Raw genomic sequence first — 27,896 nt, forward strand, 5'->3', positions numbered from 1 at the left:
GAAATCCAAGAAGTGGAGCCACCAAACCATGTGATGGAGCATGTTCATAAAGAAAGTTAATCCTCTGGATAACATTATTCACTCTCTCTGGACTCACCAGGCTGCTTTCTGACTCATACTTCTGATATTTAAAAAAAAAAAGAATCACACTACAATTATTGGTTTCATAAAGACACACTGTACTAATTTCTAATACAAAGATGCATGGTCATCTAAAGGCCCTCTCCACGACTGAAAATATGTTCTTTAGTTCTATAGTAGAAGTCAAATACATTTTACTTTGCCTGAAAGCTTTTCCTTTATGGTTTCAGATGTGTTAACAGGAAATGTTACTCTGCACTCAACTTTAATTTCAGATTTCTTGACATGGCTGCAAGTCAGGAAGGGAAGTCTCTGGATCCAAGATGCAACTTAGACAAGTGTGAAGAGAAAGCTTATAAGATTTCTTTTTTGTTTGTTTTTTTGTTTTTAAAGAGGCAGTAGGAGTATATTTAAATCTTGGTAAAAAATGAACTTTCGAATAGCTAATCTGAGAAGTTTTCTGTTAAATGTCAACCTGAATATATGATATTATTTAATACTTTGCAACAAATATGGATTGATTAAGTCCTGCAGTTGCCTATTAAAGTGAAAATGAAGTATTTTAAAGGCATCATGAGGAGAGAAAACATTGATCTATGAGTGTGTGTTTGAATATACACTGAGTTTTTAAACTGTACTTACATTGTGTGTATAAGACAGTGTGTGTCTGTGTGTGTGTGTGTACACTACTAACCCTCCTCCCAGGGAGGTATAATCCAGCAGAGGTTGTAATACTCCTGTGCTGTTGGGGGGTCTCAGAGACTCCCTGTGGAAGCACAGTGGCTGACCTGATCACATATTCAGGTCAAATACAAAAAGAGGTGTTGCGAGAAAGGTTAAAACTGAGGAGTCGACTTTTTCTGAAAACGTCCCTTAGAATCCCCACCGACAACACACCTCACCCCCGAGAGGCAAGACAAGAAAACCATTTGATAAATCATGAATAGTCACAGTTGTGCGAGTGCTGGGACCATTTCTAAAAATTTATTATGGGGATTACACACAAAATCACACAATGTAACATTTTCAAATGTGTTATGAATGCCTCCCAGAATCCAATTCAAATCCTAGGTTACCAAATAAGCCTGAACAAATCCCCCTACATTGAGTTCTTCCTCCTTTGAAGACTTGAGAGGTCCGGTCTGCAGGGCAGGTTTTACCGTGCCATGCAGACACCTCAGCACACACAGGAGGAGAAGGCTACTGAGGTGGAGAGATAGAGAGACAGAGTCAGGTGGAGGTTTGAAAATGAGTCTTTATTTCAAAATATGTTTTTATTACTTTCGAGACAGTTTGGCTGACAGAGAAGGAAAAACTTGATTTATAAAAGGACACAAAGAGTCAAAAAAAAAGTTGCAAAGATAAATTAAAAAAAAAAGGATAATTCATATAAAATCCAGTTTGTGTTAAGTGTTTGTAGGACAGTCCAGACTAGAAAAGACAACCAGCTCTTCACAAAGTTCAAGTGTAACCTTGAGGCAGCACAGTCTCCTCATGTCTTTTATTTGTCCTTGCATGTTTTTCCAGCAATCTTGACTTTGCCTCCTCATTGATGATCTGAAGGCGTGTGTGTTTAATTGCATCCGTTTGTTTGTTAGGCGGACTCCTGCAAAAAAACAACACAAACAATTATGGCACTAATTAAAAGGCATGTCATATTAATGGAAAGAGCAAACTTGGCAAACACAAACAGCTGCTGACTTATTGAGGCAGCACATTTGAATTCAGGATGAAGATGTGTGGGGGAAATAAACCCAGAATTTCATGATCAGCACACGTTGCATTACAGAAGTGCAGCTAAAAATCTAAGACTCGTTCAACAGCAGAGGCATAATAATTTAGAGCAGAACTTTAACCAAAACTAAACATTGTGAATAATTGTAGAGATAAAACCCCAGAGGCAGAGAGCAGCCTGAGGATTCTGTCTGTGTGCCTCTCTGTCTCTAAACTCTTCCCAAACTGACTCTAAAAGGGGTTTTCTCCCCCTTTAATCCCCGAGGAGGAGACTGAATGTGTTTTGATGACCCCTGGGGTCAGTTACATGTTACATTACACAAAGGTTTAGCTCCTTTGTGATAAGGGACAGCGTGGGGAAAGCCCTCTGTTTAGGCACCTTGCTCACTACGCAATATAAGAAGCAGCAGTGGCGGTGGTGGTGGTGGTGATGGCAACGTATCCATCAAACCTGCTAGGCTAATTAAAATACAGCCTGTGATTATCCTACTTCAGCTCATCTCTCTCTCTCTCTCTCTCACTCTCGCTCTCTCTCTCTCTCTCTCCCTCTCTCTCTCTCACTGTCACCCACACACTCACAACCAAACTCACTCACACATGCACACACACAGCATTTTTATACAGTAATTACATATTTTGGTGCAAGAAATAATAAGGATTATAAACTTGGTTAACCAACACATTAACTAATAAGATACAAAATGAAGTAAAGGTTTCACTATGAGCTTCTGTTTTCAAGCAGGTGGCTCTGTTAACCAGGATTCGTTTATATGTTTGCAAAGTTTAGTGTTTACAGATTTTTTAATGTAGGTGTAAATAATACTTTTTGTTTAATATCAAATAAAAGAAGGGAAAGGGTCCAATAAAAGTGACTTTAAATACATTCTAGATGTATTATTTTAAGGTATACTGGTTGGTTCATCTGAATCCTTGAGGGTTTCTGTCTTGACATCAAAGATAATCAGCATTTCTATAGGAATTGGCTTTAGTGGATTTTATTCCTTTTTTTTCTCTCTCTTTTTTTAAAAGCTCAGAATGAAATCCACCAACACATTCCCCATCTTCAGCCATGCGAGTATCAAACAGAGAGGGAAAGAGGCAGAGGAGACGATAAGAAAGGCTGCCTAAATAGTGAGAGGATGAAAATGATGTTAATATGCAGCTCTAAATTCAGAAAACCCACAATCATTCAGCAAAAAATATATATTATTGAAATGATGGGGCTGCTATGTTTTATTTTATTTTTTGATATATATATATATATATATTTATGCGTGCATTTGATAAGGTTAATTCTTGTCATGTCAGGATAAGGTTCACAGAAGGAGAAGGGGGCTGCCTGCCCATAATAATTCAATCTTGAAATAAGATTTTTTTTTTTCTTTTAAATGCTATCAAACAAGGGTCAAACACCAGGCCTGTCCAATGTATTAATAACACGTATATTCTCCGCATTAGCTGGTAGGAATCACAGGTTGGAGCAGGCCTGCGGAGCCTCTCCCTCAGGTTGAGAGGAGCGGAGGCGGAGATAAAAGCGGCGGCGTCAATTAGCCGGGAGTCAGAGGAGCCAGAGGCGTTTAACTGCTGCTGTCTTTAAACGTCCTTTTAAGATACACAGTCCCCGAGGAGGGCTGGGCTTTACACTTTCATAAATTATTTAGCTATTTAAACGCTCAAACCCAGCAGATATTTGCTTCACACATGACGATTTTACACGCTGCTGTGTGAAAGTCTCATGTCAAGATACATTACAATACAGCTGCGAATACTAAATGGGGACATTTTTTTAGGTATGTTTTATTGTTATTGTTGTGTTTCATTCTGATTCTTAAGAATTGACGTTACAAATGTAAAAGGGAGTCTTTGCCTTTCAACTAAATATGATGTTTGACTGGTGTTTAGTGGAGTCAGTTGCGGGTAAAATAGTCTAATGGTAGGCCCAATTGTGATGTGATGCCACCATCAAAACGCTAAATAACTTTTAAACTATCAACCATAAAATAATGTGTAAAGCAGATTAAATAGGCGTTCTCTTATAAATGACAATCATTTATTTAGAAGAATTTGCCACCTTATTAGATGACATCACACATGCCCATTATCCTGCAGTTAGAAAAATGAATAAACAAATAAAAACACGTCAAAAGAATCAAACGGAATACCTGGATGTGTTATAGTCCATCTCCTTCAAACAGGAGGATCCACAGCAAAAGTTTTCCTCTGCTCTGATCAGATCTCATGTTTGGTTGTTTAAAGAAATCCACAGTTATGATCTATTCGTCCGCTTCCTGTGATCAACACCTGTGAAAAAAAAAAAGAGATGTCACTGACTTTGTGCAAAGTTTAAGTCAGGTTGTGTGATCAGGCTGCATTTCCGAGCGGGATCCAGTCCTCCCAGCAGCTGTCAGAACACCTTTGACTCTGCCATGGCCTTCAGCACGAGCCACACAGAGGGGCAACATGACGATTCATAAAAACCCTCCGCGTGCCTGTGTTTATAAATCTAAATCAATATTCAAATCTGTTTCAAGTGAGCGGGTGTGTCCGTGCAGGCGCTCAGGATGTGTGTGTGTCACTATGTGTGTGTGTTTGTGCGAGTGTGTGTGTGTGTGTGTAGGTGTTCCACAAAGCCTCTTAAGATGATACATTTACCAAGCCATGACAAAAACCCTCGACACATTATTTTGAGATGGGCACGCGGGTTCAAAATTCAAGTGACACAGAGGAGGCTGATTTGTCCCGCGGAGCCTGAAGGTCTCACAGTAAATACAAAATAATTTAGATTTTTTAAATCATTATTTTTTTTATGAGTAGGCCTATTTTAATATTTATTATCATATACAACTTACAATGTTAAAAGCCATTAGTCTAATAAAAAGTCTAATGTTTTAGTATCGCTTGAATAAAACATCTACGTACCTTAATATTTGTCTTTTAGCTTCTTCCTTTTGCAAAAAATCCTTCATGTAAAATAGTGGAAAGGCTAGTTTCTACATCCGGCCTATGTTGTGCCTTTCTCCTGGCACCGCTCCTCTTCCCTGGGCGCAAACTGCAGCTCTGGGTGCCTCCATAAGTCATCAGTGCTCGGTGTCTGACGTTGGGAATTTTCCTTTAAAATATTGTGGGGTTTTTTCGTCAGTTCAGGCCCATGTGAGGCTGCATAATGGGGGAGCAGAATGACTGGCTCTACGGACGGGAGGACAGTTTTAAGAAAATAAGTCGCTCTAAATCCCCCTTTTTTTTAGCGTCGCGCAGGAATGTGAGAGGATGGTGCAGCCTTCATGGAGAGACCGAGCCTTAGTCCAGGAGAGTTTTCTCCTCCTCGTTTTTTTGTCACAGATTTAAAAAATACTAAAAAAAAAAACCCTACAGATTCAGATTTTAATCAAGAGATTTTGTATGTTTTTGTAAGTATTTGAATAATCCTTAATTATCTGGAACTTTTTTATAATTGTTGCAAATCAATTTAATATATCCTGTATATTTGAGGGGAAAAAAATCGAGTAAGTTCTATATGTTCTCAGCGAACATAACTGAGGTGTTGAAAAGGTAGCATGAGCACATTCTACACTGAATTCATTTAACCTCATTATTTATTACGGATTTTGCGCACAAATTAGCTTTTTTTACTTGAAATTCTGCATCCACTGGATAAAATAAAATTAAAATGTGTGGCTATCTGACTTTTCCTGGTTTAAATTGCACTTGTCGTCAGCCACTGGTTATTTATTGTATGTTTCCTCTGTGCGCTGGGATGGGGATGTTGTCAGTCGCCCTGGCGCTGCCATTGGCTGAAAACTGTGCGTCAAAAAAGTAGCTGGAGACATTTGTTTCCCAGAGAAAAAAAACCCCTCATCCTCCCCACCGGTGTGAGAGACGGAGACAGACCTCAGCTCAGTCCTGCGACTCCCATTGGCTGGCACTTTGTACAAAATCCAGAAAAGCACTTCACTCACAACACACACCAACAAATCCTAAAGGCGTTCATGCAGCCTCCTCCTCCATCACTGCGCCGCAGTAGCACCGCTTCTCCAGCCGATGTGTCCGCTCAGCGTTTAACTTTTCTCCGCACTGTTGTTCTTAATGTGAAGACGGCTGCTCCTTTTTTTCTGCTCCGCTCTTGCTTTTGGCTGCTTTTGTGCTTTTTCATGCGCCAGGACGTCATTTGTCTTTGCTGACTTTAATATTTCCCCTGGAGGAATCCTACACACAAAGAACTTGACAGTCGTCGATAAGGGTAAGCTTTACTTTCTTTATCATCGTTATTAAAAGGCTAATATAATTGTTAGTTCACTATCTTGTTTATAATAAGCCTATATCGAAATACAGACCGTCAAGTTAAACAAGATCACTTACCAGCAAAAAAGAAATCCAACCTGTTATGAGACGACTTTCAAAAGGTTTACAAAATCATATTTTTAATGGAAATTCCTCACATACTTTATCCAAGTCCAGATGAAGGCTCTACACTCAGTGTTTTACTTAATTGTAGCAGACAGAGACATTAAGTGTGATTACTCATTAAACCAACCCCCTTCAAATTTACAGAAATCTTAAAGACAATGTAAAATGAAGAAGTTAACTAATTAAAGCACATTTTAAATGTTTAATAATATGAGACACATTCTCTCATTGACTGAAGCCAGTGCTGCACTGAAGACACTGGGTCCATAATCATTAATTAAGATTCTACTTAAAACAAAATTATATTACTATGCAAACTGAACCCTACCCAAAAATAGATGAGACATAATTCAGTGCTAATAACTTCTGAGAACTGAATCTGGGGGAAGCATTCAAACGGAGGAGTATTTAGGCCTGCTTTATTTGGTAAATGTTTCGGGGCCTTTTCGTCTCTGCTGCATCCATTTCTCTCCACTCCATTATAATGTAAAGCCAGTAGAAAACTGGCTTTCTAAAATATGTCATTTTGATGGCAAATTGTATTTTTGCGACTGAATTTGGTGTTTGCTCGATTAAATGGACCTATCTTAGATTTGCATTTCCTCTTTTGGTTTTTAAAATAACATAAGCTAATTGCAAATGAAATTCACGTCCGATTACCCCCCCCCCCCCTCCAAAAAAAAAGTCCACTCCAACAGTAATTATAGAGAGTACTGCTGTTTTCATTTTAGGAGCATATCACTTAGAAACGCTCGATACCACTCCTGTCGTACCTGCCACTTGGATTATCTCGTCAATTCATCAACAGAAAAAAATACATTTATCATAATTAATTTTCAGACAGGGTAACGGGTTGAACGGGTGTGTGTGCAACTGGTTGAAGGGTGTGTTTTAAGTGTGACAGATTGGGATGAGGGGGTTAAAACCGTTGGATATTGAAAAAAGCAACTAATCAAGACGCGCAGTGGGGTTGACGGTGGAGGGTCACTGAGGTGATGTAACAACAATCACACAAATACAAATCAATGTCAACGATGGTTTATTACTGTAAAAACAACGGAAATAACTACGCATTTAATATGGACGTATATCTACTTTTTTACGTCTCTGCTGCAAAAAAAGAACTCCAGTGTTCGGAAAAAAAATGGTTAAAGAGCGAGTGTTTCTTCTCTAATTTGCCTCCAACGCTGATGCCAGTCTTGTTTAACAATGAACATGACGCTTTTTTTTTATTGTAGATTTGTTTTGACATTTTTCTCTTCTTTTTTTTTTACAATTTGCAATAAGATATAAAGAGTATCTTCGATGCCTATTTGTTCTACAGTATCAATCTTCCTGAAATCTATAGATATAATCCTGGTTTACACCACATGGTTTTTACTTTACATCAAACTTATCACAACTACTGTTGGGAATAAAAAATAACAGAGCTAAAAGAATTTTGTTTACAGTATAAATAGGTGTAACTTTGAGGTAGCTGTGATATTTTATTATATCACAGATAAATAAATCAGTGTTTTTAATTAAACTTTCAATCGACATGTTGCAGTTACAGTCCGGGGTTGCTGCTTTTAGTTTTGGGGTTGGAGGGAGGGGGTAAGAGGACAGCTGGAGATTTGTTGGCTCTTTTTTAAGTAGCGCATAGCGTTTTTTGAGAGGGCTTATATCACGACGGATGTTAACAGATCCAATTTCTCTTCACAAGGTGCTTCTTCATCGATGTCTTCCACTCTTGTCGTTATGGAACAGGTTCCTGGTGTAACACGGACCACACGGCCTGAAGAGGAAACCAAGTACACATCGGGAGCTCCATCAATTTTCAAAATTTTCTCCAACTTCAGCCCTCAGACAAACATTAGCATGATGTCGTATTTAAAGCAACCACCTTACACAGTCAATGGGCTCAGCTTAACTACTTCCGGAATGGATCTTTTGCATCCATCAGTGGGCTATCCAGGTGAGTTTAAAGATTTTTAGAACAACTAATGAAGATCAATGAACATTCAAGCTACAACACCTAAAGAACCAGGAATGTTACAGTGTGTATTTTAATTCTCAAAAATCAAATTATTGCTTTTACATTTTGTAGAATACGATAAAACGATTATTTACAGTTTATATTAGAAACGGTCAATAAACCAGTATCATTATAGCTATTGGGGTTTTTAATTTACAAAACTTATTGCGCACACATTTGAAAGATCAGAAGTCACATCTTATGTGATTTTGTGTTTTAAGCTGTGCTATTCGAATGAATTACATGAGAGTGCTTTGATTTTTTTTACAAACTGAATCAATTTATGGCACATTAGTGTAAGTAAGTCAAATGCTACACTTTGCCCCAGGCGTCTGAGTCTCACAGGACTCGTGCGTAATTACGCAAACAGTAAACACACTGTGATTCTGTTACAGATCTGCCTTTGATGACTTTTGATCTTTTTCATTGCTTTTTTAAAATGGATGCATGCAACATTTTAATTTATTTCACATTTCCTTTAATTTGCAGCAACTCCACGGAAGCAGAGGCGAGAGAGGACTACTTTTACGCGCGCACAGCTTGACGTTTTGGAGGCTTTGTTCGCAAAAACTCGATATCCAGACATATTTATGCGCGAAGAGGTGGCCCTGAAAATCAATCTACCTGAATCCAGAGTACAGGTGAGTGAACCAAAAGAACTGCAGTGTTTGTTGAAGGATTGTTTTGAAGAAATATTTTCAACGTTAAAAAAAAAAAATGTCCCCGAGTTTAAAACAATATTGTATACGAGATATGTTAACATTTATTAAAGCCTAAATAAGAAAAATAAACTAATATTAAACAAAAACGTATACGAAGCTCAGAATTGGTCTGGCTCAGATAATTCCATTAAATAAAAAATTTCTGTCCAATCCGCCCTTGGAATGAAACCTGGTTGGGGATAAATCAAGAAACATCTTGATTGAGTTTGGAAAATGACGTTGTTCGGCCATATGTTTGGATCCGTTTGGAAGTGTTATCTCGCTATTTCTACCAATTAGTCCTCTGAGAAATATGGTTTGATTTTCACTTTAATTAAAGGACATCGTCAGTAACATGAACCACTGTGTGCCTCTTTCAGGTCTGGTTTAAGAACCGGCGGGCAAAGTGTCGCCAGCAGCAGCAGCAGCAGCAAAACGGGGGCCAGAACAAAGTCCGACCTGCCAAAAAGAAAAGTTCTCCAACCAGAGAAGTGAGCTCGGAGAGCGGCGCCAGCGGCCAGTTCACGCCCCCCACCAGCACCACCACTGTCCCTGCCATCTCCACTAGCACCGCCCCGGTGTCCATATGGAGCCCGGCGTCCATCTCTCCTCTCGCAGACCCCCTGTCTACCTCCTCCTCGTGCATGCAGAGGTCCTACCCCATGACTTACACGCAGGCTTCGAGCTACAGTCAGGGCTACGCCGGCTCGACGTCTTACTTCGGCGGCATGGACTGCGGCTCTTACCTCACTCCCATGCATCACCAGCTGTCAGGGCCCGGCTCGACCCTCAGTCCAATGAGCACGAACGCAGTCACGAGCCACCTGAACCAGTCCCCGGCGCCCATCTCCAGCCAAGGCTACGGGACGTCCGGCATAGGCTTCAACTCCACGGCAGACTGCTTGGATTATAAGGACCAGGCGGCGTCCTGGAAGCTGAACTTCAATGCCGATTGCTTGGATTATAAGGATCAAACATCCTCGTGGAAATTCCAGGTCCTGTGAACAAAGCAATCAGGTGTTATTAAAAAAAAAACAAAGTGCACAAAACAGTGACGATAACCCCACAATAAAACACAGGACTGGGTTACACAGACAGGGCTCTCTGAGGCCTCGAGATGGTCTTCGGTTCTCCTACGAGGAGAGGTTTAATTTATTTTAGCACTGGCAAAGAGATTTCCCCCTGTCACAAGTTGTAGCCCCTCATCCATGTATGTCTGTGTGCCTCTGCGAGTAAAACACCTGTTGAAGACAAAGTTACACCACAGCCACGGAACTAATGTTTATTCAAGAACAAACTCAGTTCATTCTCCTACTCGGGATGAACAAACTTTTCACACAACTTTGCCCAAACTGTAGGCAGAGAGACATGAGGATGCCGTGTGGACATGGATGCACTACTTTATTTAAGAAAAAAAATGTTTATAAGGAATCAATATGTAGTTTCTAAGAGACAATCAGTGTGTGTCTTATATAAATGGTACATATGTGTTTTTTTTTATTTGTGCTAGCCTTCGAAACTGTGATCTGTTGTAACGTATGCAATTTGTGAGCCCCCCTCGCATCAGACTCTCTGCTGTGATTTTAATAGATTTCTAACTTCTTTTTTTCTGAACAACGAAGGGATGCTGACGGTTCAGTTCCCTACATCACAAAGGAAACGAGACTTTGTGAACACATGGTAGTAATACGTAAGGGTTAGAACCCCACTGGAAGTGACTCTCGGGCCGCTGAGAGCTCCACACCTTTGCTCCCCCTCCATTGATCTCAGCACACGGTGATTGTGGATCCTTCACTGGCTCCAAAGATGGTGTGACCTCACCGCTGAAAAGACATGAATAAAGGTCCTGTGAGCTTAACTTTGTCATCATGAGACGATCTGTGTGAGTCTGTGTGCGTGCGTGCGTGCCTGCATGTGTGTGTGTGGTGAAGAGGGGGATAATGAATTTAAATCTTTGACAGGCTATATGTAGAAACAAAAATGGGTTGTTTTTTTAGCTTTAATAAAAAAAAAAACAATGCACAAAATCCTATAAAAAATATATTATGACAGACAAAAATCATACACAATTGATCTAAATAATGGTGATTGCAAATGTTGATAATGACTTTAATTTGACTTTAATAATGACTGTTAAAATTTCCTGACTCAAAAAACAGTATTACCGAAGAATCGAAACATTTAAATGTAACTTTATGTACATTTGGTATTTTTAAAACTGTGACGTCAGCAGTATTGTAAGTGTATTAATAATCACCCTCACCCTTGACGCGCAAACATCGACAAGTGACAAAAGCCTACATTAAAACAAGAATATTAAGCAAATCACTCGTATATATTGCAGTGTGACTAATAACTGATTTAAGAGCCATCCAGTGTTTATGGTAATAAAGCAGAAAACTTCACAAAAAAACTGCTCATGGGCTGTGAACGGAAATACAGAATCTGCAGTAAATCAATGAATATGGGGTCAAAGTTTATCCTTGTTCCTCTCAGTTAGTGGAATTGAAATTAAAATGATTTTTTTCTAAGTTTCCGGTTGCTCAGTTCACATTTTCTCAACAAAGAGAGTGTTCGCTTTGTGAGAGCACGTTTAAATCCCGGCCTCCAAGAGATGTTAATCCCAATATTTGACCGCCGGGGGTTTTCTATGGGGCAGCAGTGGTCTCTTTCAAAGCCCACACCGCGTGAGTTTGCAGGCCTGATCCCTAAATGTGCGTAATGATACAAAGCCTAACTTACCATCAAAAAACAGAACACGTTGATGTTACTTTTTATACATTGTGGGTTGTTTTTTTTTTTTTTTTTTACAACAATCGAGAAGGTGCAATACATTCTGTTCATTACAAGTTATGTGGGACGTAAATTCCCCGTTGGCTTTTAATAAGAGAAACAATCCTATTGCAGGAAAAAATACATCCCAACGTTTACTTCTGTACATCGTTTTGCTGATTATATGTTTTTCTATGGTTGGCAAATAAGTGATCGTTTCTGTAAATAAAAAAAGAAGGATCTTGGATTTTAAAATTAACTTGCAGAAAGTCGGTTACAAAACCTGCAAATCCTTGCGCTGTATTTTGAACCGTAACCCAAAAAAGCCCACGATAAAAACATCAGGTAAAATGACATGTTATAAATACTTACATTATTTGAAAGTGGGATTTTGTTCTGGCAACTGGCCTATATGCTGCATGCGGTTAATGTGTTTAGAAAAAGGCTACACGCTTCGAAAAGTTTTTTCGTCGTTGGAATAATGAAGTTTGCTTTTTGTACCCTTTTGAATGGGCCAAGCTCCTTTAAACACATCCGAGCAATCCGAAGGTTTCATCTGCATTAAAGGGTTTGTTTCTGATTACTTTCCGCTCAAGTCCAACGTGAGAGCGTCAGACTGAGGACAGAAGAGGAGGCAGTGAGTGAGAGCGGCTGTGGGATGTGTAATGAGTCGACATGGCTCTGCAGAGGGCTAATTGTTAGAAGTCCAACATTCAATTAGCATCCTTGACATTGCCAATAATCTCTCTTTCATTGGAGCCTCCGCTAAAGGAGAGCTCTAATTAAAAAGCGTTGCTTGAAATAATCGAAGCGTTAAAGAGAGGAGCGACTTTGATTCCACTCCTGCGTGGACACAAAAATAGGTGTGTGCGTTTGTGCTAGTGTGCGTGTGTGTGTTTAAGAGGGTTGGATTGTACTTTTGAAAGACTTAAGAACACAATAGCCCGTATCCATAACTTATTCAAGGGTGAAGGAGAAGTAGCTGTTTATATCCGGGGCCTTTTAGTCATCACACAGTCTGATTTTAGCGTTATAATATTCAAGAATCAATTATAATATCTCCGCAGTGCAACGCCAAGTTCAGCACCATGCATATACATCGTTATGGCGACAAACAATGCAACAATTGAAAGTTGGAAACAATAGCTGAGGCTGACAGAAGCCTGAATATTCATGAGCCGCGTCTCCTCACGGTGTCAACAGCTCCTCCAGCCAGACTGCAGCAGAGAAAGACGGAGAAAAAGAGAGGGAAAAGGCTTTTTCAGGCTGCAGGGTCACTTTCAAATGTCAACTGTAGAAACTATTTTCAATGACTGAGAAAAAGACGCATCCAAACGGGGGGGAAACGAGGATGAATCAAAAAAAAATTGCAGATGAGACCTTTATTATCTTTGGACTTTAATCATCTTTATGTGAATAAACACATTGTCAAAAATAAAAATGTCAGTAATGATTTCACGAAGGTGCACAAATACGTAATTTCAAATGTTATATGGCAGCAATTCCAAACGAATTTTGAAATCAAAGCAAATTTCAGCTTCAATACACAATTTTAAACAAACATGCCTCCTTGGCCCTAATCAATGCAAACTGGTACATCCAATATCAGCTGACACACAATGCGCCATCCCGCTTGTTATCGTAACCTCTGAGCCTCGTGCCTCCAAAAGTGCACAAGTCATAAGGAGGATTAGACATTTCCACGATAGGTTACTTCAGACGTTCATACAATGAGTTTTAATCAAGAGCGAGGCAGAGCTGAGGAGCATATGGGACCAACAGACGCGGCATTAATCCTTTTTGGTTTGTTTCTAACTGTGCCCCCTTGTCCCCCTGGTCTCACTGATCGGGTCCTAGCCTGGTCCGTCACAAACGTCCTCCAAAGAAGAAAAAAAAAAAAACCCTCACTCACAGGCCTGTTCAGAGCTGCTGGTTGTAAGGCCCTATGGCCTAAAGGGGTTAATTCAACGAGAAAGTTCTCTGGTCATCAGTTGTGAAAACATAAGAGCAACATGAGCCAGCAAGCTAATAAAAAAATAAAAAAATCACATAAAACGAAACACTAGAGTCTTCTTAAGTTACTGTGGTTTACCCTGCAAAAATCTGCAGTTGTTTTTTTTCCCTCAAGCCACTTGCACCACATTCTACTTCTGATATTACATTTTCAATAAATAAATTGCTCGATTATCGGTGATGGAACTACAGCACAGAAAAATCATTATCATGAAGAAAAAGAGCAATACTAATAGAGATGGATTATAAAAACTTAATTAAAATCAACCACAACATGCATGAGAGGCTGCTTGACTGAAACAGTATATGCATGTGTTGGCTTTGCTAAACATTGTCATGACATTTAAAATAAAAGAAACATTAATGTGGAAAAATGTGCCAACAACTAATAAACAAAAAATAATATTTTTAAGCTAATCCAGCAGTATCCCCTTGAAAGTGCTTATCCAGGCTTAGTCGACATTTTTCTGAAATTATTTAAGTTTGTGACATCATCAATGAATTTGATAATCTTGTCAAAGATTAAATTAAAAGGGTTTTGTATAGCCTACATAATAACAGATTTAGATGTTTTTAAAACATGAAGTCTAAAGAGATTTGAAGTAAGCGCAGTAAAAAGCATGTTATTTTAATTTCTCAGACTGCTCACACAAATCCGTGGATTTACACAGATCTACAACTGATAATGATACGAGCAGCTCCAAACGAAGTCTGTCGAAACGAAAAAAGGGCCACACATTCTTTCTCTCCATATCACAGAACCTGTAAGATAACCTTCCCACCCTAAACTCTATATTTCACAGTTTTTTTCAGGGTCCTTTGCCCTCATAAGGACTCTTTTAAAAACCTGTCTCGCCAAATATGCCCAAACATTTGGCTTATAATGTTCATAAGCTCCACCGGACACAGAGGGCTTATCAGTTCATTAGCCACTTGATGGCCTATTTCAAGTTATAGTGAGAGGGAGGAGGGCGATGGATGAGGATACCACCATCCATTACTGAGGCATATTTTGTTAAGCTATACAGGGGCACAAAAAAAAACCTCAAACCCATAAGAAGATTACCAGATCTCAGCATATGTTAAAAAAAACACATTATTACTCTGCTTATGGCTCTGCTTAATACCTAGTTAGTTAAAGCTCACCTAGTTAGTATGACAGAGAACATCCATTTAACAGTTTTTATTCAGACAGTGTGGTCAGTGCATCCAGCATACATTTCTTTCCTCCACATAATTACATACATATAAAATACAGAGTTCATATTTGTTGTTCTCTTGGACAGTAATAATATATGAAAAGATTTGAATTAAGGTTGAATGTTCCTTAAATGTACACATTTTTCAAACTCCTTGGATTAAATACTCACTGACCATTAATAAAAATCGCCTTATGGTACACATGGGAATATTTTTATAGTGGATTATTCTTTATCCTAATGGTAATAACCCACATACAGTGTGATCGCCCCCAACTGCTGACGAATATGGATTAATAACAGTAAGGTCTGAGACTGAAAACACACATTTGGCCACTTTGAATTAAGGTGGTTTGAACACTTTAAATGGACATTTTATCATACACTACATGTCGCGTGTGGATGTCAAAAGCAGAGTCATGTCCTGGAACTGTGAAAAGTATTTTATATCTGAGATTTATGGAGAAATAACAAAAATCCTTCTACTGAAAAAGAACATTTCCACCAGAAATAGGTTGACCTAGAAATCCTCAACCAAAGTCTTACTTACTTTTGGTTTGTGAAATTTCCCTCCCACATCTCATGGCCTCCTTCAGTGGATTCAGTGGAAGTATAGCTCAGTTGTCATCTTGTCAAAAGATGTGCCTGAAATCACAGGAAACAACACTTTAAATTGGACTTCATGTCGAGATATTTTAAGCTGCAGTTTCCAAGGTCAAGAATGAACGCTGGAGCTAAAAATGTTGTTGAGAGTCCCAGCAAAGCGAGGACTTTCATGCATCAAAAAATGAGCAGGACACAATACAGCATGAAACAAACCTCAGCAGTGCTGTGAAACAACATTTAGATAGGAAGTGCGTTCTCTTGTGGCTTATTTCTTTCTTTTAACTCATATTTGGGGGGAAATAGCAGGAACAAGTGACATTTGACACTGCATGTAAGCCATGATCAAACTCCATAGTTAATGGCCTCAAACACACCTTTTGATCACAAACAGCTTACAAATTTAATGACTTCATGGTGAACGGAGCCAATTTTTTTCTCCATTCTGCCAATGTTCTCACCACAGGCTACACGGTGAATCAAAAACAGCGACAAGAGAGGAAAAGTAGTGCAACATTGTTGAGTACTTATTTCGTATTAATCTGTGGTCGCATGGATTCTGCAACGTCAATAAATGAATTCAGAGGAGGCACAATTTCGGTATGCTTAAACAGCCATAACCAGCAATAATTGACAATATTAATGAACGATTTTCTTTGACATGTGTGTAGACTGTATGACTGCATTTGCTTTCCCAGTTATTGCACTGTAGTTACTCGTGAAAGACCCTCTTCACTCCTCCTCACCAGGCCAGTTATACTCCTCATTATAACAATTAACACAGGTACCTGTGATGAGGCCTCGCTGATCATTTACACCTTTCTAAGAACAAACACTATCTTTTAATCTCCTGCAAACACTCTTCTCTTCAGAGACAAGAGGAGGAACCAAAAATTAATTAGCTGCATCCAACAGATTAGAGCCTGGAGATCCCTCCTCTGTGTAAATGGACAGAACTTAGTCAGAATACAGTTCAGAGAGGACAAGCAAATCAGCCCCAGAGCTTTTTTTTTGGTTGCTTATTTCAATATTTCATTGAGTGTTATACATCAATGAACTGTTTCAGGGTGCCGTCATGCAGAAGCTAAGCCTTTGGAATTCATGGCCTGCAAGTGTATGCCTTCACCCAACGTGCACCGCATACACGACAAGAGGCGTCTGCGTCACACAAGTTCAAAAACATAGTTGAACTCCTGGGAAAAGTACATCCACAAGACTGACAAAGGTTTCTTTAAATTGAGGTTACAAAGAATACTCTGAATATCTGAAATTATAAGGGTGGTCCAAAAACCCAATATAGTTATGAGTTGAAACATAGTAGGTAACAATTCACCACAGTGACATGGAGCACCTGATAGAAAGAGGTTGGGCTCCAGCAAGCTGTTAATTGATCCTCCAACAATCATTATTATTATATTGGCGTTATCAACTTAAGACAGCACTGAAACAACACAGCTTATTCACAGCAGACTATCAGACGTGTGATAGTGTGAAAAGCAACAGGATATCAGATTTTGTTTTATTAGAACTGTTCTTCTTTTTGTTGAGCCAGAATCAGGGTCTTATCTACTGCATGCTGCCACACTGTCATGAGCATGAAATCTGTTTCACCTTTAGTGGACCTTAGATCTTTTAATCTTTTAGTAAACTGTTACAAAATTATTTTACATTATGCAGACTAAAGACCGTTTTTTGTGGACTCACAGAAAGTAAGCTTTAGTGAGAGGTACATTCTGTGGGAATGTTTAACTGTCATGCAGAATCAGTAAAGGATCTCTTCCCCATTGTACATTATTTGTAATTGTAGTGCTTTCCTTGAAAAATAACTTTAAGCTATAGGGGAAAGTGTCTGTCAGGAGTTGCAAACCTAGCTATAAATGATTACAATGACAGCAAGGAGTCTATTCAGTCTGTAGCGCAACATCGTAACTGTTGAGTCAGGTTTCCCTTCAAACCGTGTCACCTTTTGGCATGAAGACACACAACATGGGGCATGTGTATTTACCACGACTAAATATGGGAATATTAAAAGGATTTTTTAGATAGCCTACAGCATTTACCCAAAAGGGCAGCAACAGATGCCTGTTGAACATACAACGCTCCAGGGCCTGAGAGCCAATATGGCAGCCATTATGAAGGCCAAACATTTAATATGGCTTAAGATTTAAGAGTCTCCTCTAAGTGAAATCTTCCAGGGATATTCAAAATCTCTTTCTCTGGTTTCATATAGCTAATTTGACAGTTTCAAAATCCCTCAATCCTTTTTTGATCAGTTTTTACCTCCCTCCCCACCCCCCCCCCCCCCCCCCACCCCCCCCTCCTCCCCCGGCTCCCCCTCCACCTGTTAGTCTGGGTGTGCCTGCGTGCCTCCCTCTTTCCTGAGAGCATATGGAGCCGAGGCTGACCCAGGGAGTCGTTGAGTGTGGGGACAGATGCAGCCTCCTCTCTCCCCTCCCCCCTCCCCTTCGTACGCATCCCCCCCACTTGGTCCACCCGCCATCCTATCCACCTGTTTGGGTCACAGACCAGGGGGACGAGTGGCTGGGTGCGCGTGCCACACCAGTGGCTTGGCCACTACGTGATTATCCCACCCAAGACAAAAGGGTATTTAGGGAGGCCGGCTGCCCGCCTGAGGGGGACACAATGCCATGAGGCTGGCAGGCCTGAGGACTGAGGACCTGATCACGTGCCCGCTTTATGTGAATGAGCGTCAGGGGGCATCTGGTGTGTGTATGTGCGAGTGTGTCTAACCTGAGGTATTATGCCAGACGAAGGGGGCAGGAGACAAAGAATATGACGTGTGTGCACTTTTGTGATTGAGGGTAAGAGAGGGGACAAAGGGGGGGTGCTTCAAAACAATTGCATCTATTATAATTAAATGAGGTCTGTACTGGAATACACTTTGCTCTGACTATAGCAGGTCAACTTCTGCTGCTAATGACATGGAGTACTTTCAATTGTTGCTTTTAACTGACTGTAACACACAATTAAATGCTACTCAGTATTAAACATGTCATTTTCTCAGCCTTCAGATGGAGCATTTGGGAATGATCTATATAACTTAATTTAGTTCTACTGATAACTTAATATGACGCCTTTTTCAATACACTTCAGATAACTGATAACAGCTTTTTTGATCAGCTTAGCTTGAGATGATCTTGTATGTATTTATTGAAATGTTTGGTTTGTAACGGAGTCGATGTTTAATGTTTTACTTGGTTGGAAACATTTTTGCGTCTATGACGTGAAGATGAAGTTGATTTTGATAGGTCAGGGAAAAATAACCCCTAAAATCCTTCATTATTTATGCTCTTTTAAAGTTCCATTCGAAAACCCATGAGTGATGGAGTTAAATAAAAAAGTTTAGTTGTACAGTAAACACGAGTCGCCAAATATTCTACTCGAATTAAGCCATTCAACATTCTCCAATGAGTCGCAGTGAGTAATTACAGTCTATGCTCATTCACATCAACTACAATCAATACAATTGATCATGATCATTTCAAACAAGCAATCATTATCTTTTCCCGTCTGTTGCCCGGTGATTGTGATGCTGTGTAGTTCCTTTCAGAGACCTGCTCCTCGGACTGATCACTATTACTGGTAGATGCGTGATGATTAACTGTTTATTATCAAACACATTTCACCAGCACTTAGCTGTTGTAACTTGGCATTAAGAGCTGCATTTAATTTATGACAGTTAAGGTCTTTTATAACATGGTGTATTTTGGCCAGCTCTGAAACTCATTTAATCATGTGTGTTTTTCTTCAGTCTAGACTATGTTACATCATCCTGGCAGGGGTGTTTGTATGTTATTGTGTCTATTGATGCTTACTCCATCGTGTCATGCTCTCTCGTCAGGCACGGTTACACATGGCTTGTGGCGCCCTGACCTACAACTCCCCCTCTTGTTTGTCAGAGGTTGTTTGGCCTACTTTCATAAGGACAAATACAGCCATTTGTTTTGTTTTGAATTTCCATGAATATGGATAAACAAATGGCAGGGATGGGGGTTTAGTTGGAGCAAACTGCGCGTGAGCGTGTGGGCTTGTTGGGGGAATTCACATCTTAAAAAGAGCAACTTCTAACAATAAAAATATACATTTAATTTCAAGATAGCTATAAGTATAGCCCGATGGATAACTTAGAGTAACCCAACTCATTTTACACAATCAACAAGAACATGTTTAATTTGTGTCTTCATTTTTCACCTGAGTGGATCTGCCCCGACCTTCTGGGCACCAACTGAACCACGAGCCAACAGTTCAGACTGCCACAGTGAATCAGCCCCTCCCTCTCCTTTTCTCTCACTCTGGACAGTAAAGGATGCTACAGTTCATTAATGAGTATGCTCAATAGCTCTTTAAGAGTCCTTAATTAGTGGCACACTGACATTGGAACCGCCATGCAGAAGGAAGCGCATGCTGGGAAGAGAGGTACACTGGGGGAGGGGAGTTTATCTAGTTGTCATTTCTGTTCCTTTAATATATCTTTTCTAAATTATTAAAAAGGGTATCTCAGTTATTTTGAATTATCAGCCACCAATTGGATTCCTAAAGAAAATCAATATTTTTGTCATGGGGAACTTGATCAAACAGAATTAATTCAGTCTCTGAGAGGGTGTGACATGGATAGAGCTCTGCAGCGAGGCGATGGACTGTAACAAACATGTGATTGAAAAGCTTTAAATGGGTGTCAAACAAGCAGGGACATAATGTTTGACTTAAATTATCAGCAGTCCCACAGGGGGCGTCTGGGACTCGCTCCCCAGAGCCGGGGCTGTGTGTGGAATACAAACAGGGGATTCACTGGTGACCAACGGGGTCAGCTGCCTGGTAGAGGGTCGGGTGCTGGGTGCTCCTGTGGGACTTGGCGACATTCCTACAGCAGCTTTTTTAATTTGCTTGACATGACCCCTGGCTAGCGAGCATTAACAGGACAGACATCACTTCAAACATACAGACACAGTCCCTCGAGTGTGAGCGTGAGCGTGTGTGTGTGTGTTTGCTGGGCAGGTGGGGGCAGGGGTGTGGGCTGTTGTAGGGTCCCAGATGGGTTAATGGGGAGTTTAGCATCAGGATTACAATGCAACTTTCTGGATACAGACTGAGCGCTTATTACCCCAAGCCCACAGTAGCTGCTGCTTTCAACTGCATACAAACACCACTGTTACATGTTGTTGTAAGACGTACAAACATTTTAAAATACTACCTTTGTATCGACCAATATTATTACAACATTATTAGCAATGTTATAATTTTACTGGTAAATTGCACAATTTCAAACCAGAAACATACAAAGCTACCAAAAAACCATTTGTGAAAATGTTTTGCATTTAATTAAATTTGCGAAAAATCAAAAAAAATATGTGCTATCATTTTCAGTTGCTGAATCTATCTATTAGATTAAAAAACAAAATATTCTCCCTCTAATGTCTGGTTATTACTGTATCTCAAAGACGCTTGCTTGTAAGTGATTAAAAGTGCAGTTTTTCAGCCCTTCTCTACTCCATCCTTCCCCCTTCTCCATCAGGAACACTCCATCAGGGTGCTACACTAATCTGTTTGTCAAAACGTGTCTTGCCTGTGCACCCAACATCCCTCCTCCCCCTCCCTCCCCAGCTGCTTGCCATCACAAGTCCAGCTTCAGCTCCAGCTCCAGCTCCAGCATCGCCAGCCAGCCGAGGGAGATTGAAATGTTAAGGGCAGGGACGACAGCTTCACTAATTAAATTCCCCAGGTTAATCCCTGCCGATCCCCTCATCGCACTCTCCCACCAGGCTCTGCAAGGAGACCGGGGGCAGAGACCGAGGGACAACAAACAAATACTCAACATCAACAATGTGCTTGGAAGATTCAAAAACATAAAAAAAAATTGAATATTAAAAGACAGAATGACTTCAAAGGGGAGGGGGGCAGTTTAAAAAAAGAAAAGAAAAGGCAAACGTGGCCAAACGGCACCTTTGTGATGAAACATTGCCAAAAAACATTTAATCGATCTCACACCAAAGACTCATGGTGCAATGGGATGACAATCTTTTCCATCTAAATCTGTCCTACATATGATATAAAAACATACTCTGGATGAATGTAAAGTATAACTCCAAGGTTTTATTTCCAGATAGACTTATTAAACTAACAGCTAACTCTCGTGCTGACAACTTGTCTAAGTGTGGCCTCACATTCCAAGCAGCAGCCTCAGACCTGTCATCGTCTCAGCATGTACAGTGGCCTCATGTCTGACCCTGTGCCACTGTACTACTGAGGACAGCTGACATACTGACCAACAACCAGCAACTATGTGACCTTAATAACATCAGGAGAGGTGATAGATTTCACCTACTCGTCATATTGCACAGACAGGGGAAGGAAACTGGTTTAAAAATCAAATGTTTCAAGACCCTGAGGAGGTAGGAACGCTCGACTTGCTTCTCAACGACCGAATGAGTTCGCAACAAAATTGGTGGCCTGACAACATTCTATAATTTGCACACACTAACATGTTATACTATATTGAAGCATTAGAAGATGGAAAACGTATAACCAAGTCACTTGATTGCCACTTGCATGACCTAAAAACTCACTACAGTCATAAATATTAGTCTCTTGTTTTCTTCTATGGGGCTGGATGGATGGAGTGTGTGCAGAAAGGTGGATTTAAAATGAGCTGAATTGTGCAGGTGCTTTTTGTACATTGTGGGTGTGGTGTTGTTGAAGATGTGGGTGTATTACACAGTGTAGGCGTGCTGCGTCACACAGACCACGCGCCTGCGTTGTGGCTTCGCTCAGAGGTGTAATGCCTGATTAGGGGATTACAGGAAAGTGCTTCTTTGCAGTTCTGTGAGAAACAATTATTAACATGTTGGTGTCTCTAATCCTGGATAAACACAGCTTTTCAAGAACAACAGTGAGTCTTTCTTCCCCTCGTTTCTTTAAAAAAAATCTGTGTTTAAACCCCGTAGTCACTTGAACTCTAAAGCCTAACTAATGCTGGCGGAGGAGACGGGCCAGTCCTGTGGAACAGTGTCATTACAGAGGTTGTGCCCTTGTAGGAAGACGCAGCTGGCCAGCAGGCCCTCACATCGGAGGGGAAATCCAAGTTTAGCTCGGGGAGAGAGAGAAGCATTGTGCTGCGGAAGTGCTCGTTGAAAGGGCATTAGTCTGAAGCATGTTCACGGCCTGTAATCTGTCATTTGTTTGCACACTTTACTCATGTAATCTGCTTTCTACTTACGCAGAGACGATTTCCTCGCTCATGGTGGGGAAACAATCCAGGTAACATCTCAAACAAGTGTAGCAGGTTGAGGCTGCACACTTCTGAACTCATGTGCGCATTTTCTGCTGGCAAGAGGGTCGAACTCAAAACGAGGACGCTGATTACTTTGAACCGATGGTCATGTACAAGACGAAGAACAGCACTTCTGGGATGCTGTTGGGGCTTTCAGACTTTCAGTTTACTTGATAAACATTTTAAAGCTAACCTCACACAGTTTGTGGCATCAGGCTACCATGGTGACTATACCAAGACATTCTTGCACAATAAAATCCCAGTTTACACATCTGCTATAACAACCCTTCAATATGATTAAACTGGATTAATCACACGGATCAGAAATGTGTGCATAATCAAACCATGTAATACAAACACAAATATAGTCAATTATTTTCTCAACTGAAGACAATTTAGGGGCAAATGTTTGTGATTAAAGTTGAGCAGGAGGCAATCAACACAGTGCTGATTCCGGAGCCACCAGTATACCTACACACACACGTTCCTGCACACGCACACACACACACACACACACACACACACACACACACACACACACACACACACACACTCTCATTTCAGTCTTGCCTGTGGCTCTGAAATACAGCACATCAAAACAACCTGTAAAACTTTCATTACCAATACCCTTGAACCTGCTGACTGGTCACTCTGCGCACAAGCTGACACTTTGAAGAGTACCTCGTCACATGTCCTGTCTCTTGCCGCCATCTTGTTTGGTCCTGAGAAGACATTGTCGATGATGCGTTCACCTACACGGATGTTATGAAGAAAAATGTCACGGTACATTTCAAGCTGAGGCAGTTTTTAAAGCAACAATTAAGGGTTTCTTTCAAATGCATACGGCTGTAGACTTCACACTGAGTTGCAGTTGATCATGTTCTATTGACCTATTAGTCTGTTTGGAAGCGTACCAGTGAGTCCAGGGTTCCACAGAAGAAGGGGGCAGGGTGATTGCAGTCCTTAAGGTGCTGGTGTGCGACTGGGGATGTGTGCTGCCCATCTGGCAGGGCAGGATTTAGCCATAATCTCAGAGCGCCTCGGCAGGGGAGCCCCAGACTGTTGATCACTCGCCCCCCTGCTGGCTCCTCTACACTCCCGACCTCCTCAGCACACAAACACACAGACCCCTACCACAAGAAAAACAAGTCTACGCTGAGTGTCCGCACATAAACTGCACAGCACCATGAAGGATCATATTCCTGTTCCACAAACCTCTCATTTTTTTCTGGGCATACAGTACGTCAATATTTGAGGGAGAGGTTTTTCTTTTTGTTGTCCGGCAGACACATACAGGCTTAGGGAACAGCTCTGGTACACATGGTATTCAAACAAACACCATGAATGACAGGAAGAAACTGTGACCCGAACCAGCAGGAAAACAGAGAAACATATCCACACGCATGCAGAGGGCGCAGAAACTTGTTTTTGCGAGAGAAAGCGGAATAACACATTTATCACACACACAAGTAGAGCGAGTAAATATACACACACATAATTACAAAAACATAGACAGATAGGCAAACACACAAAGACACCCAGAAGCAGTCACCCAGCCATACACACCACACACCTAACCACTGATAATCCCCTAGACACAGGAACACACTCGCACACACATACAGTGTCATTATGTTTATCACTGTGAACCAGCCCACCGACACCCATCACTCTAATTCCATTTGTCTGTTTAGATTCGTTTTGCTTTAATCCTCCCTTGTTTGTGCACATCTGCAAGCACTGCAATAGTACAGACACAGCGAGAGCGGGAACGAGAGACAGACTGAACGAGACGGAGAGAAAGAGAGAGAAAGAGAGAGCTCACAGGGAGCACTCTCCCTCCTGACATCCTGGTTCCCGTAGCTCCAGCAGAAGGGGCAGACAGGCGTATCTCCTTGCCCAGGGAGACGCTCCCTGTCCCAGCCACAGAGCCGCCGCCAGGCCCGCAGGCCCCTGTAATCACTGCAAACAGTCAAACATCAAGTCACACAGGCTCTTACACCAACACAACATTACAGGCTTTTTACACAGTATTACACCACATCTTATTATCCCATTCAAGTCCCTCTATTAGCTCAATTGGATGGTGGGATTTTCGTTTGTAAATTGGGGGATTTTAGATTAGCTTGTCTGTCAGCGATGAAATGCCCCCTGAGACAGTGAATTATGTGACCAATCACATATGAATCGATGCTTACGCATGTTGCAGTGAACAAACGGAGGGTGTGAGCAATAGGAAAGGAAACAACTTTAACCTAGATTATTTACAGTATACCACAGCTCAGATGTTATCAATGTAATTATCACAGACGTATAGCTGCATGGTCAGAGATTAGATCCACTATATATTCCTCTATAAAAGGCTAAATACATCAGCTTTAATGTGACAACAAAAATCTGAATGACACCATTTTTTCTGGAGCTGACAATGAGCAGTGTTAGCTTTTATACAGCAAATAATATTCAGGTCTAATAGAGAATTATTAGGGAGATAAATATTAGCTACTATACACACCTAGCAGCAACATTATGCAGAACTGAAGCTGGTTGGTTGAAAGGAGGCGAATGAATTACCCATCTCCCTCCCCAGGCCTTCCATTCAGACACGGAATGGGAGCAAGAGAGGGAGGAGAGAGGGAAAAAAAAAGACACCCCGAGCTAGTCGAGAGACCCGGCAAATTATGAAAATGCTTCTCTGTGTCCTAAATGGAGGCCGAGCTTTTTAATGTGGCACAAAATTAGAACCTGGGGGAGGAAGTGTGGCCCGCTTGATTGGCGAAACTCCTCCTGGTCCACCCCCCCACCCCCCCTCTTTCCCTCTTGTCAAAGCACACAGAGATATTATCCTGTGGCTGGTGGCGCTCTCTTGTATTGGGGAGAAACTGAAATACCCCAGAGAAAGCCCAGGGGCATCCATAAAGGTGCCTAATTTGTCAGTTTACTCCTCAATTATTTAAATAGATCTAAGAAGAGAGCGGAGAATGGGGCTTTTTCTGCCTCTTCCCAGTAAAGCAGAAAGAGACCTTTCTCCATGGTAGCCATTTTCAATTTGCGCTCTGTACTGCTGTCTTTGATATACTGAAGAGCGCTAGTGGAGAGGGGCTGTATCAAATAAACAAATGTGTGTACACAAGATAACAACAGGAACTTGGGGATAATGTTCCGCTTGCTCAAAAGGACTAAAAAAAGTTTTTCCACGTTTACAAATTTACAGATTATTACAAACTTTACACATTGCTGCATTCACATTACAGAGGCAACCTTTATCGCAAATGACTTTAGAAATCTATCAGTGAAGATTTAGGAGAGGTTTGGGTAGAAAGCAACAAACTTCCTACAGTACGCATCCTCATCCCTTTGTTTCTTCATTTATCCCCACAATCAGGTTACAACCCCACCCCCCCACAATCGCATCAGCACCCCTCACCCAGCAGGAGCACCAGCTCACACAGCCTGGCAATGCCAAACCTCAGCCGGAGATACCACTGGAGGTATGCGGGGCCCGGGGCTGCAGATTAACAAGTGATTGAAGATTGATCCTGGAAATGGAGATGTCGCATTTCCCAACCCTCTGACCTCTAATCCCTTACATATCTGCCTCCATTGTTTGCTTTGTTTGGCTGCATGGGTGACGTTGTCATGTCTGGGGAGGGTGAGGATGCAGTGAAGGTGGACGGGGGTCCTAAGGTGACCTTATCTATCTCATGCGTCTGGCTGCACAGGTAAAAGGACCCTTTCTATGTCTGAAGGCTTTACTGAAGTTCCCTATTGAGATGAACTGTCATCTGTGCAACAACAATCACTTTCAATAAGCTCTATATCAACAGTCGTGCCAGCACTGGGTCCAGTGTTAGCACAATCGTCTGGGTGCGCCTACACAAAGACAAGCAACAAGACAATAGCTCGGTCTTAAATTCAGGGGGAAAAACCCCAAGCTAAAAACACTTCTGTCCAACCATTTTTACAGAATAGATGTAAAATCGACCCAAATACAAACGAAAGGAACAGAACAGAGAATACTACAAACATCTGGACAAACACACTCAGCAAACAAGAGGCTACCACACACTGAGAAACACACACATGAAGAGTGATAGCAAACAACAACCTGAGACGAGTCAATCAGGACATCAAGTCAACACAGACTGACACTAATGGGCCTAATTCTACCCAATACACACCCAGGAGCTGAGAGGAAAAGTCTAAATAAGTGACTGTAACAACTGTAGCTTTCAATCTGATTAGAGAGGTTTAAACCCCCTGAAAATATGCAGTGAAAGACAAAGTCCTTTTATAACAAGAGCTGTCATTTCATAAAAACCTACAACTCAGTTCTCCAAGGGCTACAATAGAGAGCTAAAAATGCTCCGGAGTTTGTTAGCAGGCATTCACAAAGATGGGTGGCTTCTCATAAACATCCTTGAAACAGGTTTCTCATGCTTAGGAAAGGGATCTGCAGGCAAAGTTTTACAGAGAGTGAGATTCTGCAAAAAATCTGCGGCCAGCTCAGTATATCAAGCCTCTCACACCCTCTATTCTCTTCCCAAACACTAACCAACACACCCAGCCCTCCGCCTCCCTCCACTCCAGCTTCCATCCAGCCAGAGAGAGGAGTGGAGAGGAGAGGAGATAGGCCCAGTTGCTAAAGCTGTCTTTTCAGCCCCTGCTCCCGCTCGGTCTATCTGAGATACACAGCAAGCGGAGGTGTCGCTTTTCCGCTGGCATTTCGGACAGTATCTACTTATAGACGGGAGAAAAAGAGAAAAGAAAAACAGAAGGGGTATTATCAGGGAGGGATGAGAGCAGCAAAGGCATTTTGTCTTTTTATTCCCCTCCTAAGCCCTGGGCTTTGCTCCCAATCCGATTGGTCGATACGGCCAGGGATGTAAATGAAATGCAAAGAGGAATAAGGCTGGCTTCCCATCTCCAGAGTGTGCCCCCCTAAGTCCTCCGCCCCTCTTTCTCTGTCTTGCTCTCTGGGCCTGTTTATGGTGTTGTGTTTCTGTCTCCCCATTCACAGACTTGGTGCTCTCCCTGTTTCCGTCTCACCCTCGTCCCCCCCCCCTTCCTCCTCCTCGCTCCTC

The 27,896-nt window shown here is 41.2% G+C and overlaps 1 protein-coding gene and 2 long non-coding RNA genes across 4 annotated transcripts; 1 reads left to right on the forward strand and 2 right to left on the reverse strand.

Annotated features, from left to right (window-relative positions):
- Window positions 1–1,327: 1,327 nt before the first annotated feature.
- On the reverse strand, window positions 1,328–5,141 carry LOC306840283. The gene is made up of 3 exons (XR_013781307.1): window positions 4,735–5,141; window positions 3,978–4,116; window positions 1,328–1,687 (listed from the first exon to the last, which is right to left on the reverse strand). It is a non-coding gene; the product is annotated as an uncharacterized lncRNA (long non-coding RNA).
- A 174-nt stretch (window positions 5,142–5,315) lies between these two features.
- otx2b (orthodenticle homeobox 2b) lies at window positions 5,316–11,688 on the forward strand. 2 transcript variants are annotated; one of them, XM_079369525.1, is made up of 4 exons: window positions 5,316–6,052; window positions 7,925–8,176; window positions 8,726–8,877; window positions 9,318–11,688. In XM_079369525.1, the coding sequence occupies exons 2-4, from the start codon at window positions 7,939–7,941 to the stop codon at window positions 9,939–9,941; spliced, it is 1,014 nt and encodes a 337-aa protein (XP_079225651.1). In that variant the 5' UTR covers window positions 5,316–6,052; window positions 7,925–7,938; the 3' UTR covers window positions 9,942–11,688. The 2 variants fall into 2 exon arrangements, with proteins under 2 accessions (XP_079225651.1, XP_079225652.1); XM_079369526.1 differs by having other exon boundaries at window positions 5,317–6,052; window positions 7,969–8,176.
- LOC306840322 lies at window positions 10,679–27,871 on the reverse strand. Its single transcript, XR_013781314.1, has 4 exons — window positions 23,727–27,871; window positions 23,494–23,564; window positions 15,472–15,566; window positions 10,679–10,760 (listed from the first exon to the last, which is right to left on the reverse strand). It is a non-coding gene; the product is annotated as an uncharacterized lncRNA (long non-coding RNA).
- Window positions 27,872–27,896: the final 25 nt, after the last annotated feature.

The sequence above is a fragment of the Symphodus melops genome, assembly GCF_947650265.1.
Source record: "Symphodus melops genome assembly, chromosome: 19".
Lineage (NCBI taxonomy): Eukaryota > Metazoa > Chordata > Actinopteri > Labriformes > Labridae > Symphodus > Symphodus melops.

Bases quoted from the DNA above. Each gene is read 5' to 3' on its own strand.
- otx2b (XM_079369525.1), top strand. From the start codon at position 7,939: ATGTCTTCCACTCTTGTCGTTATGGAACAGGTTCCTGGTGTAACACGG. The intron at 8,177-8,725 runs GTGAGTTTAAAG...TTTAATTTGCAG, and splicing joins TCCATCAGTGGGCTATCCAG to CAACTCCACGGAAGCAGAGG. The intron at 8,878-9,317 runs GTGAGTGAACCA...TGCCTCTTTCAG, and splicing joins TACCTGAATCCAGAGTACAG to GTCTGGTTTAAGAACCGGCG.